The sequence below is a fragment of the Leptinotarsa decemlineata genome, unplaced genomic scaffold (assembly GCF_025532065.1).
Source record: "Leptinotarsa decemlineata unplaced genomic scaffold, Ldec_3_MD MMD2_tig00078422_RagTag_RagTag, whole genome shotgun sequence".
Taxonomy (NCBI): Eukaryota; Metazoa; Arthropoda; class Insecta; order Coleoptera; family Chrysomelidae; genus Leptinotarsa; species Leptinotarsa decemlineata.
Genome location: NW_027412747.1, coordinates 3,062,134 through 3,078,716, shown reverse-complemented (window position 1 = coordinate 3,078,716; position 16,583 = coordinate 3,062,134). Strand labels below are relative to the sequence as shown.

General features: G+C 32.7%; 1 protein-coding gene across 2 annotated transcripts in view; it reads left to right on the top strand.

Annotated features, from left to right (window-relative positions):
* The window catches only part of LOC111504309 (uncharacterized), a 130,716-nt gene that overhangs the window by 95,231 nt on the left and 18,902 nt on the right, over positions 1 to 16,583 (top strand). For both annotated transcript variants that reach the window (XM_074186050.1, XM_074186049.1), the window contains exon 5: positions 7,745 to 7,975. In XM_074186050.1, coding sequence (XP_074042151.1) covers positions 7,745 to 7,975 — 231 coding nt within the window. The remainder of the gene's footprint in view (positions 1 to 7,744; positions 7,976 to 16,583) is intronic.

The window sequence follows — 16,583 nt, the reverse complement described above, 5'->3', positions numbered from 1 at the left end:
TTCAACTGGCGGTTTATAAACTTGATGCAACAAGTTTATAAACACGCGCGCCTGCTTGTTTGCGCGCCTGCTGCCTTCCTTGGGCTTGGTAGCTGATTTTCAGGCTCCCTCTCCGGAATCGAAAAATATCAATGGTCATTTTTCTAAGAAATATACGGTTGATTGATCCCAAACTTCAGATAAAATGAATATAGTTTAAAAATACTAAAAAAACACGCTTTTATAGCATGCGAAACTAAAAAATGAAAAATGAATATAGTTTAAAGTTAAAAATATTTTTTTGAATCAGCTCAAAATAATAACGAACCTAAAATACTAGTATTATTGTGAAAAAAGCATGGGCGCTTTGGACCATATTTTTTGTATATCAAGCGCAAATAAACTTGATGATAACAAATAATCCATTGAAAAATATTTACTAGGACGAAGAAATGTGATTATTGAACATTGTTTTTTTTATGATTTTTTCAACAGTTTCAACACTGAAACTTGTGGGGAGAGATGACTGAAATGATTCTCTAACGAATCAATAAACTGAGCAAAATGTGTTTGGGTGTAATATGAATTTCCAAATATATCCTGGTTAGAAATTGGCTGTATTCTGAAATGTGAAATGTGAATATAACCCTTTCTTCGAAAGGGTTATATTTTTAGGAGTGACTAATTTTTGAGTTTATATTATCGTTTACTTTTTCTGAAAATAATTTCAACATATTTCCTAATATTTTCAACTATTTTTCTAATACAATATATATGGTCACAAATTTTTTTTCATGTTTTTATACATACAATAATTTCAGATTCAAAAAACTATTATTTTTTTTTGGGGAAAAAGTGTTAGGCTTTCCACTACTTCATCTTGATACTGAAAAATATGGGAATCTTTCAAAGAAAGGAAGTAATCAATTTAAAAAAAAATAACTTTATACATAGATGTGTAGGTCATGCAAAGAAGTAACTTCCAGACACGAACTGAAAAAAAAAAGCCTTCCTGAAACAGCAATTTTCATATAAACATTGAATTACACGAAAGAAAAATTCTTTCGAAATAAATACTCCTACATGACCACTGAATTATACAGAAAGCACTTTTCTCTACTCAAGAAAGCTACAAATCTATGTATAAAGGTATTTTTTCTACAATTGATTACTTCCTTCCTTCCTTTGGAAGATTCCTACATTTTTCAGTATCAAGATGGAGTAGTAGAAAGACAAAAACTTTTTTTCCCAGATATTTTCTATATCGACAATATCGTTTTTTTTTCCAATTTCCAAACATATCTTACACTTGTGCTTATCTTAATATTTTTATGAAATAAATATAAATATATGTGAAAGCATTCTCTTCATCATGATTCCACAAGCGAAATGTCGCCACTTTGATAGTCCAAAAGCTGTAAATTGCATGCAAAATTTTAGTTATGAAAACGGTTCCGATTATAGAGACAACTTACGGCACATCCAAAAACTATCCGCTACGATTTGATTGTGCGCGCTATGATTTATTACCATCTATATGTGTATAAAGTTGGGTCAATCTCATTTCTCGCGTCAACAGATTTTGAACAACAGTCAGACAAAAAAAGATAATTTATTGAAAGTTCAACCCATGTAGTAAGATATTGAAGCCAAAATCTTATCATGGAGAAATATATATCCATTGACGAACACAATAATTTTCGAATTGAGACTGAATATAAAAAATATCCAAGGCAAACTTTGACCTTGCAAAATCAATATTTTTTTCTTTCGAAATGTATTATGATTTTACGATTTATCAACGTACGACTACAAAGACACCTACCTACTTGCTACTGGTACTGTTGGGATCATTTGATTCATGAGTACTAAATTTCTTGGATTCGCTCATGATTGAGAATGTCATATTAGTTAGATGGATTGAAATTTATTGTTTCGGAAATGAAAAAACTGACTGAACCAAAAGAGGGGACGAAGTGAAAAAAATACATTGAAATAAATTATCTTGCGAAAAAATAATGAATGTATGGGGGAAGATGATAAAATGAACCGGATGATGGATATCATCGGAAAAAACAAGACAAACTATGTTTCATGAGACAGTGCAATTACTTTTAGATTTAATTACCGTTTAATTGAATTTTTTATTGAAGTTATCTTCGCTTATCTTTCGACACAATTCGCTGCTTCAACCCAAGCTATATTCTAGCGCACAGTTTTCTCTTGAAATATTCCATTGATTTCGTTTCTATACTACCCATATGCCCATCTGAATCTTTCGGCAACTAAAATCCCGATACTGTCTGGTCTGCAAGATTTGCAAATTGTCCTGAAAGAATCTCCAATATTTGGTAATAGACCATTGGTTTCTCTCTAAAATAATTTCTTCCATTTCGAAATGATATGTGGACAATTCAAGGTAATAAACAGTAAAAGATTCATAAAAAGTTTTTTTTAAATCATTAACCTTCATCTTCTGATATTTATGAGGAGAGGTTAAAAAGCAAGCAGAAATTTCCTTATATCCTGAGCATTTCAAAGCCCCACATTTTCTAAACTATATAGTGAACCAGGTAGGTAGGTTTTCGATGGCTCGCTCTGTATATATACTTAAAATTTCGATGAGTCATGACGGTAAATATAACGAAGTTAAATTTGTTTAAGATTCGGCACTTCGATTTTAATGATTAAAGCAAAATGTCTCAGATTCTTTGTATCCACCACAAGGTTATCTGTAATGATCCAATTCAATTTACTGTAGATGTAATGGCAAGTGATCAGAACAGCTCAAGAGTTCAAAATACATTATTAGGAAAAAACATTATTTTTCAGAGAAAATAGTTTGAGTCTTAATTATTAAATAATTTTTCTTTGTTTAAACAAAGACCATACTTGTTTATCTTGCCATCTAATGAAACTAAAGTGGTAGATAACAATAAAACTATTTTGTGGAATTATCGTCATTTAGGCTCCCCTTACACATTAATTTTTCATATTTCTAGATCTCGCTGTGTGACCGTGAAATAGCGAGCGGGTAGATTTAGCTTGGCGTTAAATAATTAGGAAGGGCGTGTTCATTTCTTATCTTGCTGCTGCAGGTGCTGAGAGAAAATATCCAATTTGAGGATTATGTGAGTGATTTACACCGAAGTTTGATTTTTTTGTATCGTCAAACTCACCGCCATTGAAGGTTCACAAGGGCCACAAACTCTCTTGAAAATGACATTCACTGAATACTGTGTTTGGAGAAGGAATTTAATAAAATTTCAAGTTAGAAGTCGGAATTTAACAATATTTCGTTGAGGTGGGAATTTTATAATGATAATTCTGTTTCAATTCAGAATTATTGTGTACTTATATTTATTAGTCTCCTATCAAGGTTGATTCGCAAGTGATTGATCCACCTTCATCTTTTTCAGTGCCGTCAATGTACTTAGGTCATTCTTGCCCCCCAAATATGAACTGCAGTCCCCGTGGTTCTGGTTACCTTTCAGTGGAAGAGCTTCATGAAGCAGGAGCCGATTCGATCCCTCTATGAAACCCTTAATCACTCGGAAGGATCGATTGCAGCTTGAGAAATGGTTTTGATACAGATTCTGTGAAATATGTTCTTATTTAGGAATCAGTAGACAGTTGTCCTGAAAGTCTAGAGAAGAAATTTTGTATTACATAATTTAGGAAACACAACCTCAACTTCAAAAATGTTAAAAGGGAGAATTATCACCAACAAGCAGCTCCGTATAATAAAATTTTTTTGTAAGAAAATTTTGATTATCAAAGTAAAAAGTGTCAAAGAAGATGAAATAAAATGTGAAGGTCATGTGGGAATGAACACATATGTTTTTCTATAATGCAAGAAAAAAGTAAAAAAAAATGCTATTCTGGAACTGTATAGAGCTGTAACTCTGAAAATAATGGAGAGCCTCAATTTTTTGTCTTCGATTCGTAATCTACACGTCACAATACGCGAGTACACCCAATTTAAAAAACTCGAGGGTTGCAGCCTATCAGAAATTTTACCGATTCTTTTTTTATCAGGTTGCTTTTCTTTCAGTATATCGGTTACAGATCTTTCAAAATGTTTCTCTTCTAAGCTATTAGGCTATTTTCATTGGTTTCTCCATCACCCTGTTTGTGTTCCAGCCTTACCAATTGGAAAGTAGTTGTATAAATATCGACATTAATCATCTTGTATTTTTGTTTGCCAAAGTTACTTTCAATAATTCGCAGAATGATTCTTTTTTTTCAGCTTATTTATAAATTGTGGTAACTATACGCACTTTGCATCGAGTTTTTCTACGGCATTCTTCTTCGCAATTTTTTTTCAATGTCTTTAGCTTCATTCCAATTGCTAAATATTAGCATATAACTGTTTGAGTACTTTATATGACACATTTGTTGTTTACAGCTCTCAAAGAACACACCTTGTATTGAATTTATGCACGTATCATATGATTTTGTTCGATTTTACAGCAAGAAAAGAACTAATTATTGTTTCCTGAGTATCATTCAGAAACGCATGTGATATTGCCAGCAATATTTTTACAACGATTTGCAATTAGTTCATTCACTGATGTAACATTACATTTTAGATTTTTCTAGAATTTAAAGTTCCATTTTTTTTTTGATAAAATTTCAAACATTCTTTTTAAATTAGGTACGTTTTCTATGCATAGGTATTGCTTATTTTGTCGTTATGATTCACACTATGTATTGACAAACATAGACCCCTGCTAATTGTGAAAACAATTTTTCGGAGCACATGGATATTGGAAGACAAGATTTATTTTTATAAAATGTGTAGGTAAATATCTCCATGAAAAAAATACAGCGATTTGATTTGAAAAATATTTCCTGTGAGACCGAAAATCAAATAAAAAAGGTTGTAAGTTTATTTACTGGGTAAATTTTAATTCATTTTTTCCGTAGGTAATGAGTACGTCGATAGTTCCTTTCCTCAATAGATACTTTTGGGTTGTTACTAATTTCTTTTTTTTTTTCAAAGATTATTCAAATTGTTTCAAATAATACATCTTCTATTGAACATTTATTTAAGAGGTACAAAACAAGGAAGTATTGCATACTAGTCTTTAGAATACAACGCATATCCTATTCAAAACCAACATGAAATCAATTCTCCAGACAAAAACGCTTTACTCAAACACAAGGGTTGGAAGGCGGAGTTTATACCAAATGACACCACCTTCCCTCTCGCCCTGTAACACGATTGGTTGCAGCGGGGGTGTCTGTGTTTTGCTGATAACACTCCACACGGGATGTGTGATATTGATAGTGAGAATTTGCTGTTCCGGTTTGAGAAGAATCTCAGTAGCTTTGGACTGCGGGATAACATGACGTGATTCGATAGTGGGAATTAAAGTGAAGTAGGTATATAATACTTGTGTGGTGATTTGCTGTTTTTTGTTTTGTGCGAGGATACGAGTTATTTAAATGGTAAGAGAAAAGAAGACCATAATTTTGCCAAAAATTGCACCTTTCGACCCCTCGAATGTATGAGAATGTATGGAATGTATGAATTCGAGCATTTTATTTCAATTGTTCATGATAAACGAAACAACGCAGTAGGAGAAGTAAATATTTAGGGCAGAACTTCAATGATACTCCGAAAAAATAATAATAAAAAAACTTTTAAAACAAGCTTTTATTGAAGTGCCCTGAAAAGATCAAAATGAAATTTTAAATTTATGACTTTACAGAATTGAAATTATAATAAAAGGTTGTTGAGATGCCTACAAGAAATCTCTACATATTCAGTCAGATGAAATTCAAATTCAAATAAATGAATGAATTTAATTCTGTAAAGTCATAAATGAATGTGGTAAATGTGATCTAAAATTTTATTTAAATTGCATCTGACTGAATATATAGAGATTTCTTCTAGGCATCGCGACAAGCTTTTATTATAATTTCAATTCTGAAAAATCATATATTTAAAATTTCATTTTGATCTTTTCAGGGCATTTAAATAAAAGCTTGTTTTAAAAGTTTGTTATCATTATTTTATTTTATATTTTTTATTTTCAATCGATAGTTATCGATCAATACGAAAGTACATCTATAAAACGGAGAGTCCTTCAACAGAAAAACTCAACGAACGGGGAAACTATTATTAGAAAAAACTATATTCTATAGAAGTAGGTAGGTACCTACTCCTCCGGCAGTCCTTAAAGAAGAATTAGCTTGTTATATTTCTTAGTCTATTTATTTCATTGATGGCGTCATTATTACATGAACGAGTCCCAATTAATTTCGAACAGTATAATTCTTCTATCAGGAGACCTTATATTGATACCACGTACACATGGCCGGCAGCAAACAACTTTGAACCCAAGTATACAACAGCGTGGTCAACCGTAATACCTTGCATTTTGTGAACTGTACAAGCCCAGCATAAAACAATTGGCAACATTCTACGTTCAGCTGTACTATGGCTGAATTTAGCTGGAACTTAACGCACTTAGGCGGGCCTCACGGTGATCGTCGGATTCGGCTGTTCTTAATCGTTGCATGCATATTTTACTCTTGTCAAGTCTTTGGCGTTTCAAGTTAACGCTTTCATTGGCAAGTTTTTCATTTCATTTCAATTTCTCTTTCTCTAACCTTCTTTTCCTTTGTGTTGATGTTTCTTTATTTCCCATAGTGTTCCCACGAGTACCGAAAAAATATTTGTCAACCCTCCCAGAGCTTCGTGTAGCAGGGTGAGAGCTAAAATACAACAGGGTGCGCTCCGGTGCCCTGAAGTGGTATCATTTTACACCCTGATGCCACTCAGTCCTCGGCACGGCCTCACCTTGACTTGGGTGGTAATTTGATGAAAGATGCGCCACTTTTTCAGCTTAGAGCTCACTCGTTCCTGACGAAACACCGTTCTGGGTTTGATTTTGGAGTTTTTCTCCTCCTAGGCGGATTGCAGACCAATGCTAATGACGCCTATCTCACCAAATTACACAATGGTATGCCTCTTGTGCCTGTTGCTCACATTGCATGATGGACCCTCTTACTCTGGGAACTATTTTTTTACAATGCAAATAAATATGGGTTCTTACAACCTACTACATCATTTATTGTTTTCTTTTAAGAGTCGGGAAGTAGATATTTAAAGGTAAAAGCTTGATTAAATTTTTTTCTCTAGAAATATATTTTTTTTATTGAAGCCAACCCTGGATGTGACATCTATTTCATGGTGGGCCTACCAGTTGCCTATCATCCGTTTTATAAGGATTCTAAACTGATTTAAAACTAATTCAATGAAATGTAACGTATTCATTTGGCACTAAAGGCTATGCTATCTCCTCTGCAGCTTTCACTGCGAGGCAAATAGAAATAATTAGCTTAGAAATAATGCATTCCTGATTCAACACCAGATAGTACTGTTTTCGAACTTTCTTAGGTTTCATGAGTATTGCTACACTGAACTCCAAATGCATAGCAGGACTCAACTTGAGGAGCCTAGTTCATCTTTAATATTCGTGGACTGTCTTCTGTCGATATCATATGTGGCGTCTTCGTTAAGGGGGATGTCATCGTCTTACAGGCTTGTTTTTTAGGAATGGTAGAGTCCAGCAAAGCATTGGCGTTTTCATCCTTACACTACCGATGATAACTTGGTGGGTCGAAAAAGCACTGTTGGTGTTGGAATACGAAAGCATAATTTAAAGACTATGTTTTCAAGTAATGTACATTTGTCATTTATTCATTTTGTGAAATTGAACTCATTATTATTATAATATGTTTTTTTTCACAGCAAATTTTGACGTATACAAACTCTAGTCCTGCAGAAATGGATTGGACTGCAGACGGAGAAAACACTGATGTTAGCACGTCTTCATCCTCAAACGCTGGCAGATCCACACAAAACCAAGATCACGATTCTCTTTCAGAAGACGATGATTTTTCCGACGAGTTTTCCATTATCGACAGTGACGATGAGAGGAGAATCGATCACAGACAACAGCCACAACACAACATGATGCAGGTAATGTGTTTTGAACTTCAAGGTTGTATTATTAGTGAGATATTTTATTACAATTGATAATCACAAAACAAGAAATCATCAAATCTCATCTAATGGTATTCTTCTCACAGATTGAATCTTCCATATACAATACATCATCATCCTTTCTCATTATTACTGTTTAATATAAAATCCATTAGGATAAGTTTTACTCAAAAATTGTTCCAGATATTGTTTAAATACAAAATTACTTGGTTTTAAAATGTCTACAGCCAGACATTGCCCGAAAATTAATTTGCAACAATGTTAAGGTTTCATGCCACAGATCAAACAATTTGTTTGATGTCGAATGAATTTATTTCCATCATTAATATGGAAGTGTCCAATGTCTATAATATTGTTTTTTCAACTAAAATTGCTTTTTCAATCCTTTTCTGCCAGTCTTCTTCGATAATATTAGATACTTCTTCTTAAACTAGCTCTATTACATTCTCATCAAATTTTAGAAAACTATTTTTACGCCTGATGCTTTGTTTCAATTTTCCCCAAATCAACTCGATGGGATTGAAAACACTAAAATTATGGGAAGTCTCAGTATGGTGTTTCCATACTAAGGGCATACACTTTCTCAAATGTTTTTGTCTGTAAAACTTCAAGTAGTTAGTTGTTGGTATAGTTGTCTACAAAATACAAATTGTTATCCATTAGAAAATTTTGTATTTCATCTTTACTTGAATTTTAATTCGGTACTTTGATGAGCTGTCGCGAATGATTGGAAGCGTTGTCGAAAACTGTTACACTATTCGCATCCAAATTTGGGATCAATGTGTTTTCAAACCATTCCTCGAGAATATTAGCTTATGATAGTCAACATTAGTCCTCTAGTTTTCTTCCACATAATTTCAAAGAACCCATCCTTTACTTCCTCCGCAATGCACAATGATTAGTCGCGATCCTTTGTTTGCAGGCATGTTAGATGTAGACATTCACAAATCATCAGTCCACCCTTTCGTAACTGTGTGGTGAGTGTTTGACGTTTTTCTTGTCTATACTTAGTTATTTTTCTAAGTATTTGTTACGCAATTCCATTATTCTTCTGCTTTACATAACTGCTTGACGTTTGTTTATTATTTTGAATCTAAATCCTAGTTTCTTTATCCAATTCTGAAAAGTTTTGTCACAGCCGCTCACGTAATGGCTGGAAGTATTCAATTTCTTCCTTATGATTTCAATTGTAGGTATCTCATTGCTTTTTTAATATTCGTATATTGTTTTTTTCAATGATTTTATTAGATGAACATCTAAAGGTTTTGGTAATCCCGTATTACATCGCGTCTTGCGTTCGTAAGGTTTGTTTTTGACTATTTTACGTACAGTTGAGATAGGTATTTCGGTCAAATCTGATGTTGCTTGTAATATTTTGTTTCCCTCGGAACCAAACTCGAGATGTAGATTCTTATATTCATTGAAACACAATACTCTCTGTGTTTCAATATTCAAATGCATCCGAATCTTATTTACCGGTATCTCTTTTTCGCATTATTCACCATGGCTATTGGAATCACTGCACTGGAAAAATTATGCGTTATTATCACACCCGTTATAACTATTAGTACTCGTCCAAGAACGCCACATTTTGAACGGATAACAAAAATTTTAAGTAATTTTAACTGCACTAATATCGAATTTCAACACTTAAATCGCGATCAGTTCCTGAACTGAACATTGACAACACAACGAGTATAAACATCCTCGCATTCTATTCGTCACCATAACATAACTTCAAATTTAATTTTATGACTCTTTAGCTACTCATAAAACTCGGTTAGTGAATATTATCCAATACGAACCGTCAATTATTCAGTCCACGTGAACTCCTTGTCAGCGGCATAATTTCTTTGTATTGGTTTTTTGGGCCTTTGAGGGCGCCGATACCTTCAACTATCCACAATACCAGTTACTTTGACTATACATAACTTTGTGAAGAGTTTATTCTGAACTCAATCGCTTTTGTCCTTCTTTTGAATTTTTTGTATTAAGATGGAGAAGTCAAAGCCGATATGCTAATTTACCATTTCAAATTATGTAATGAAAAAGTTGTTGAAATTTTTGTTTCCGTTAACCAGTCGTCTCCTTATGAACCCTCAGCTGTTGACACTTATACAAGTTCGGGGTCAACCAGGTCTTACATTTCAACGTGCAATTCCTGTGTCGATCGTCCTATAGTTGGGATCGAACCAACGTCTACATAACGGGTGAATGCATGGGTAAAAAAGATCACTCGCGCTAACAATTGTTTTTATTATATTCAAAAAATAAAAGAAAACAAGATTGAGGGAAAGAGAACAAACAGAAAAATATACAAATTTGTACACACTACGACAATTAACTTTATAGAAGCAGGAGCAAAACAACGTGAAGCTCTGAAATCATAAAACTGACATGTCTTGAATAAATGGCTAAATAGATTACTCTTAAATTTTTGAAACCCATCTCTACCGAATTCGAGGGGAAGATCATTCATTACATGGAATATTCGATAACTGATAACGAAAAAATTCAGTTTTAAAAGAAGGTGGAGTACATCTTCCCTTGAACCTGATATTGACTTTATGAACATCCGGCCGAAAAGAAATTTTTCTATGAAGATAGACAGTCTTTCTGGTAAAAAAAATGTTGAATTCTGAAATGTGCCCCAGGAGTTATAGTTCTATGTCCTTCTCTAATATTTCAGTTATAGCCGGAAGCACACCAATGGGTCGTAAGTCTTTAAACTCACTGAAAATAGTTTTTTTGGTAATACTTTCACAACTTCTTGGGATGGATGGAAATTAGCAGCCTACAATTCAATGTTGCACAAAACATTCTCACTGCCTTTGTCTGCTAACAACCTAGCTAGGGAAATTGATATAATTACACAGATAGACCATAATGATGGTTTCAACGTAGATACAATCCAGAAGTTAGTCAGAAAACAAAGTCGTAAATTCACTTACCGATTAGTATACCCCCAGATCAAACTATCAGAAATCAAGAAATGGGTAACTCTAACAGGTTTTCGTAATAAAACAGATATAATTGCGGGTTTCTTCAGAAAATACGGTGTGGAAATCAGACCACATGCCAGGTTATCTGATTTCCCTTTCAATGCCAAAGAAAAGTGGACAACTTGGAGAAATTTGGAGTTTATAAATGATTCAACGTTTTCAAACCATTCCTTGGCATGCAACCACAAGTTCTCGAATCTAAACGATACGGAAATTTTGCACCATGCAAGGGAGGGTTGCAAAGTCAATTATTTGGAATCCTTGGAAATTCACAAACATAAACATTGCGGGTGCAACCTGTTAAATGATCAAATCGATTTAGTTTACTCACCGGTTTTCAAATTAGCATATCCACATTGTGACTAGTAAACAAAATTCAGGTACTTAATCAAGCTAAGTACCTTTATTATTACCTATATAAGGTGTTATATAAGGGCTAATGTTATCAATTATTGTTTGTTTAATGTATACGTTTGAAAATGTCCTGTTAGGACGAAACTCAGTAAGGTTTGTTACAAATAAAAGTGTCAAAAAAAGTTTCAATTCTCTTTTCTACATTATGTTTCGTTAAGAAAGGAAGTAGTTGTTCATAAATACATTCTTCAATTACTTTGCTCAGCATACTAGGAATGGTTATTGGCGGGTAATTGTCAATTAACAATGGATCATTTCGTTTCAAGGGAGGTACAGTTTTTCCTATTTTCAAGATGTTTTCATTGGAAATATTTTTTGATAAAATAACTAAAAGTATTCACAAGATGGAAATATATATATATATATATATATATATATATATATATATATATATATATATATATATATATATATATATATATATATATAAAATCAAAAATTGTTTTGTTCTTTCAGCTTCATTTTCGAGAAATCACTTTTTCATTTGAGCTCACTGGTGTTTCCCCAATGATGGATATTATACTGGGCGCGATGATCGGAAAAGCAAGGTTCAAAAACTACGCTTTTTATATTGCTTTCTTCCAAATTGGTAAACATATTATCAGTACAACTAGATGCACTAGCTTGTATGTTCTTGAATAATAGACATCAAACAACCATTGATGATATTGAGTCTTGTAAACCTTTCAAAGTAGTTCAGTTTACTTAAAAATCTGTGTTGAAGTCGCCAGTAATTACTACTTCACAATTGAGATCAACCACATGGTTCAAGAGGTTCTCTGAATTTTGTAAAAACGTATCAAAATTCCCTTTTCTAGATCTGTATATAGCTATAACAGTAATGTTTTCATTCAATAATGCCACAAAATTCGGAATTCAATTCACCATTGAATTATAGAAATTTTAAAGGCTTCACTTCAACTGGATTTTCAATATAAATAGCATATCCCCCATTATGTAATGGTTTTCTGCTGAAGGAATTTGCCAGAAAATATCCGTCGAAGTTTATACTTATGAAATTTTGCTCACTCTGCCAATATTCTGAAATCCAATTAAACAAAAGTGTTTGAAGTATCTCAGTTTTGTTAGATATACATTGAATGTTTATATGAAAAACACTGACCGAGCTACCGCGATTCTCAAGATTAAATCTATACTAATATTATAAATGTAGATGTTTGTGAGGATGGATGTATGTATGTATGTTTGCAGCTCTTTCACGCCAAAACGACTAAACGGATTTAGATGAACCTTTACATAAATACAGTTTATACATCAGAATAACATATAGGCCACAATTTACAGAGGTTTTTTCCAATTTTGGTCATAATATAACAATAAGTAAGTCGGAAAAATTCTTGTTCCCTGAAAGCTATCTTGGTGTGCGCTGCTTATACCGTTGGAGTTACATACAGATAATGTAGTATAAGATTGTTTATCTCAAACAGTTCTGAATGAGAGTTCACGATAGCATTTATATACCTCTTATGTTGTAGCCACTATATGCAAAATACCGAGTCATAAATACAATTTAACTGGATACTTTTTTAACAATGCACATTTTAGAACATCTGTCAAATTATTATAAAAATTGATACAATTGTGGTTTTGGGTATTTGATAAAGATAAACTTTGTATGTTAAACAAAATAACTTGGATGAAGCGCCATCGCCAAAAATGCGACCCTAACGCGGAAAGACGCGTGAGGGCATACGTCGTTGACGGTTGTGTTGATTTGGCGAATTTATTTATTGGTAACATAATTCGATTCTCATTACTTAGTGCAGTTAGCATATTTTTTCAGTTCTGTATTTTCAAAGTGAAAATATAAATTACTAGCTATTGGCCTCTCTTATATTAACGCACAGCCGAAGTTATTGAACCTAGAATCTTGAAATATGCAGGTCGGTTCTTTGTATAGCATGAATAAGCATCAAGGAAGGTAATCAGGAATATCCATCACAAACGGGAAAAATAGGTGTTCAAAGATTGTATTGAATTTCGTCAGCTTTGAAGTTGAAAACCTGAAGTTTCAGGTTGATAAAAAAAATATTGAAACTATTTGTTTGAAATGGTCTCTCATGAAACTTAATACGACAAACCAAATTCTACACAGGCGAAGTCGCGGGCAACAACTAGTATATCATACAAGTTTTGTACATACTCACACTCTCAATTCTGAATCGTCTGATTGCGGCACCTCTTGGCCATATGTCTGGATGGTAGACGTAATTTAATTTTTCCAGAGGAAATGATACTTTGTATGTTGATGCACAATCGGTTTTATTCCATTCTTCACATATGAAGTCAATGTCAGGTGCAGTTTTCTTTAGTGCTGCTCGAAGATCGTTTGAAGTAATTTCAGCTCCAACCCGTGAGACATATAAATGTCCTGTTCTCGGAACTGTTTTGAATTCAGTTCTGTTATTACTACCAAATATTGGTCTACACTCGTTACACTCTCGTTACAGGACCCAATATGATATAACTGATGAAAACGGACCCACAAAGCAATAGATATTCCAGGTATATTTCATGAATATACATTTAAAGATATTGTATTATGCTATGAATATGCCATGGATATATATATCTTCTGGAGAATATTCCCTGGAAGTGCTCCTGGCGAACCTTTGATATATTTCAAGAATATTCCTTGGGAATATTCTTGGAATATCTTATAATATTCTTAGAATATCCAAGGTATATTCTATTAAGAATATTCCAGGAATAGAACCCGAGGAATATTCATAAAATATTCAGGATATTCTTAGTTTATTGTAGGAATATACAATAGAGAAACACCATAGAATATTCTTTAAATATATTTTATGAATATTCTAGGAATATTTGGAATATTCCAAGAATGTGACGAGTAACCGCTATTAGGCATGTATATATTGCATTTTGATACAAGATTCATACAAGTAATAAAACACATAATATTCATAAACAAATATATTTTAAAAACAATATACACTGAAATATTTGGCGTTTCAACCAATATTAAAAATAAAAAATCTAATTCAAAATATTTATTCACTGAATAAAATATTCCTGAATACTGTCATATTACAAATATTAGAAATGTATTCAAATTAGGATGTTCCTACTCTCAAACAAATGTATACTAAAAAATATACTAAAATTAACAACTCTGTGAATTCATCAGCACTAATTAAAAAATAATAAATATATCATTTCATTGAAAAAGAAAAAGTGTATTACATCAAGAAATAGGTTAGGTTAGGTTTCTCACTTAGAAAAATAAACCCACAAATGAAGTATTTAAAATGAGTGGTATGATGGGTTCTTCAATGAATTTCACTTACTTAAAGTTATTTAAACTTTGCTCATCAGAATAGTTTTCCTTATATTTGTCCAACAATGCATCAGCCAGTGTTTCAATAGTGATACCTGGAACAAAATGTACATTAACGTTCATTATCACTATTTGAAAGTGGCACAATAAAACTGGAATAAAAATCAAATAGATATTTTTCGCATAGGTTACTCATGAACATTTACAACATTTTATGACTTGGAGAGCAACTTGCATTGTCTTATTGAAAAGTAATCATTACGTTTTCAGTTTACTATCGATACTATTGCATTTTACTTACTTTTCTTGAAGACTGAATAGATGCAACTCTCCTGTTTGAAGATCCAAAATCAAACTATTCGTTGTACTGCAAACTGGACAACCCCAAATTATAAATGGTACACTGAACGTGACAGAATTATACTTTGATAATAACACCAACACATCATGCATTACACACGCGAACCTGCCACGTCAACCGCCATGTTGAATCAAATGTCGAATTTAACGCAAACGCAAATGTACCATGCATTAAGGGACAGCCGCTTTCACAGAGCTTATTCGACTGTCGCGCGCTACACTTCAATTGACCAATGAGAAACGTTTACTCCAATTATTCACTTTCCCATTTCTCTGTTTCCAGGATTTTTCGCTTTGTAATTAAATAATTTCAAATACAAAAAGACAAATAGGATGAGAATTAACCAATTTATTGATGCAATTGGTTCATTTATTGGCCCATTCAAATTTTTTTGTCGTTTCCAATAGTTGCTGTTGGAGCAATTCATCCAGAATCTTTGCGTTGAGTTCAAAAACTGGTTAACACTATCAGGGTTATATACATTAGGTTATGCATTCGATTAAGATCTTGAAATATTTTTGTTTTTAATAATATTGAATTATTTGAATACGTTATTATAAGATAATTCAAAATTCCATTGTATAGAATATTCCAAAATATACCGTGGGAACATATTCTAAGAATATACCATATGGTATATTCGATCGACAATATTCTTAGAATATTCAAGGGAGAATAATCCATTTATAGACATTCTATGCACATTCTTTCGGGAATAATCCTGCCATATTCATTCAAGCATATTCTATGAATATTCTAAAGGTATGTATATATTCCAATAATATTCTATGAATATTTGGAATATATACGTTCGTTTTATGATATACAGGGAATATTCCAAGAATATCTAGTGCTGTGTGGGCAGGATCAAACTATTATTCAAAACTATTTGGCACTTCAGTTGAATAATGTTTGGCGGATTCGTTAGCAATAATTGAATCGTCCGCTATCAATTTATGTCCAATGTACATTTCCTGAGGGTATTGTTTATTTTCTTTTCCAGTTAGTTCACGTACAGCTTTCCTTATTTATTTTTTTCGACCTTGTATACTCTCTGTCCTAAAAAGTTTGTTCTGATAATATTTCCTCTTGCACATGAGTATGTTTCTTTAATGCTACCTTTTTTTACCTCAGTAAAAATGTATCATGTCTTTATCCGCATTTTTTGTTACTCGGTGAAGTTCTCTCAGTTGTCTACCTGCCTCCTTGATAACTCTAGTAATACACTCGTTTTTGGTTACATGAGAGTCATATTTGATTGTGATAAATGGACATATCATGTCTGAAGCATACAGTTACACATTGAAAAAATTTCTGATTATATAATTTTCCATACACTTATTGATAAATTTCATTACTTAGAAATAGTCTCAAATTTGAAAGATTTGCCTCACATGTGTTATGCCTCCTTAATAACTTTTTGATAGTATCATTATTAGATACACCGTAACTTTTCAACTCGAATGACGTAGCATAATAATCAAT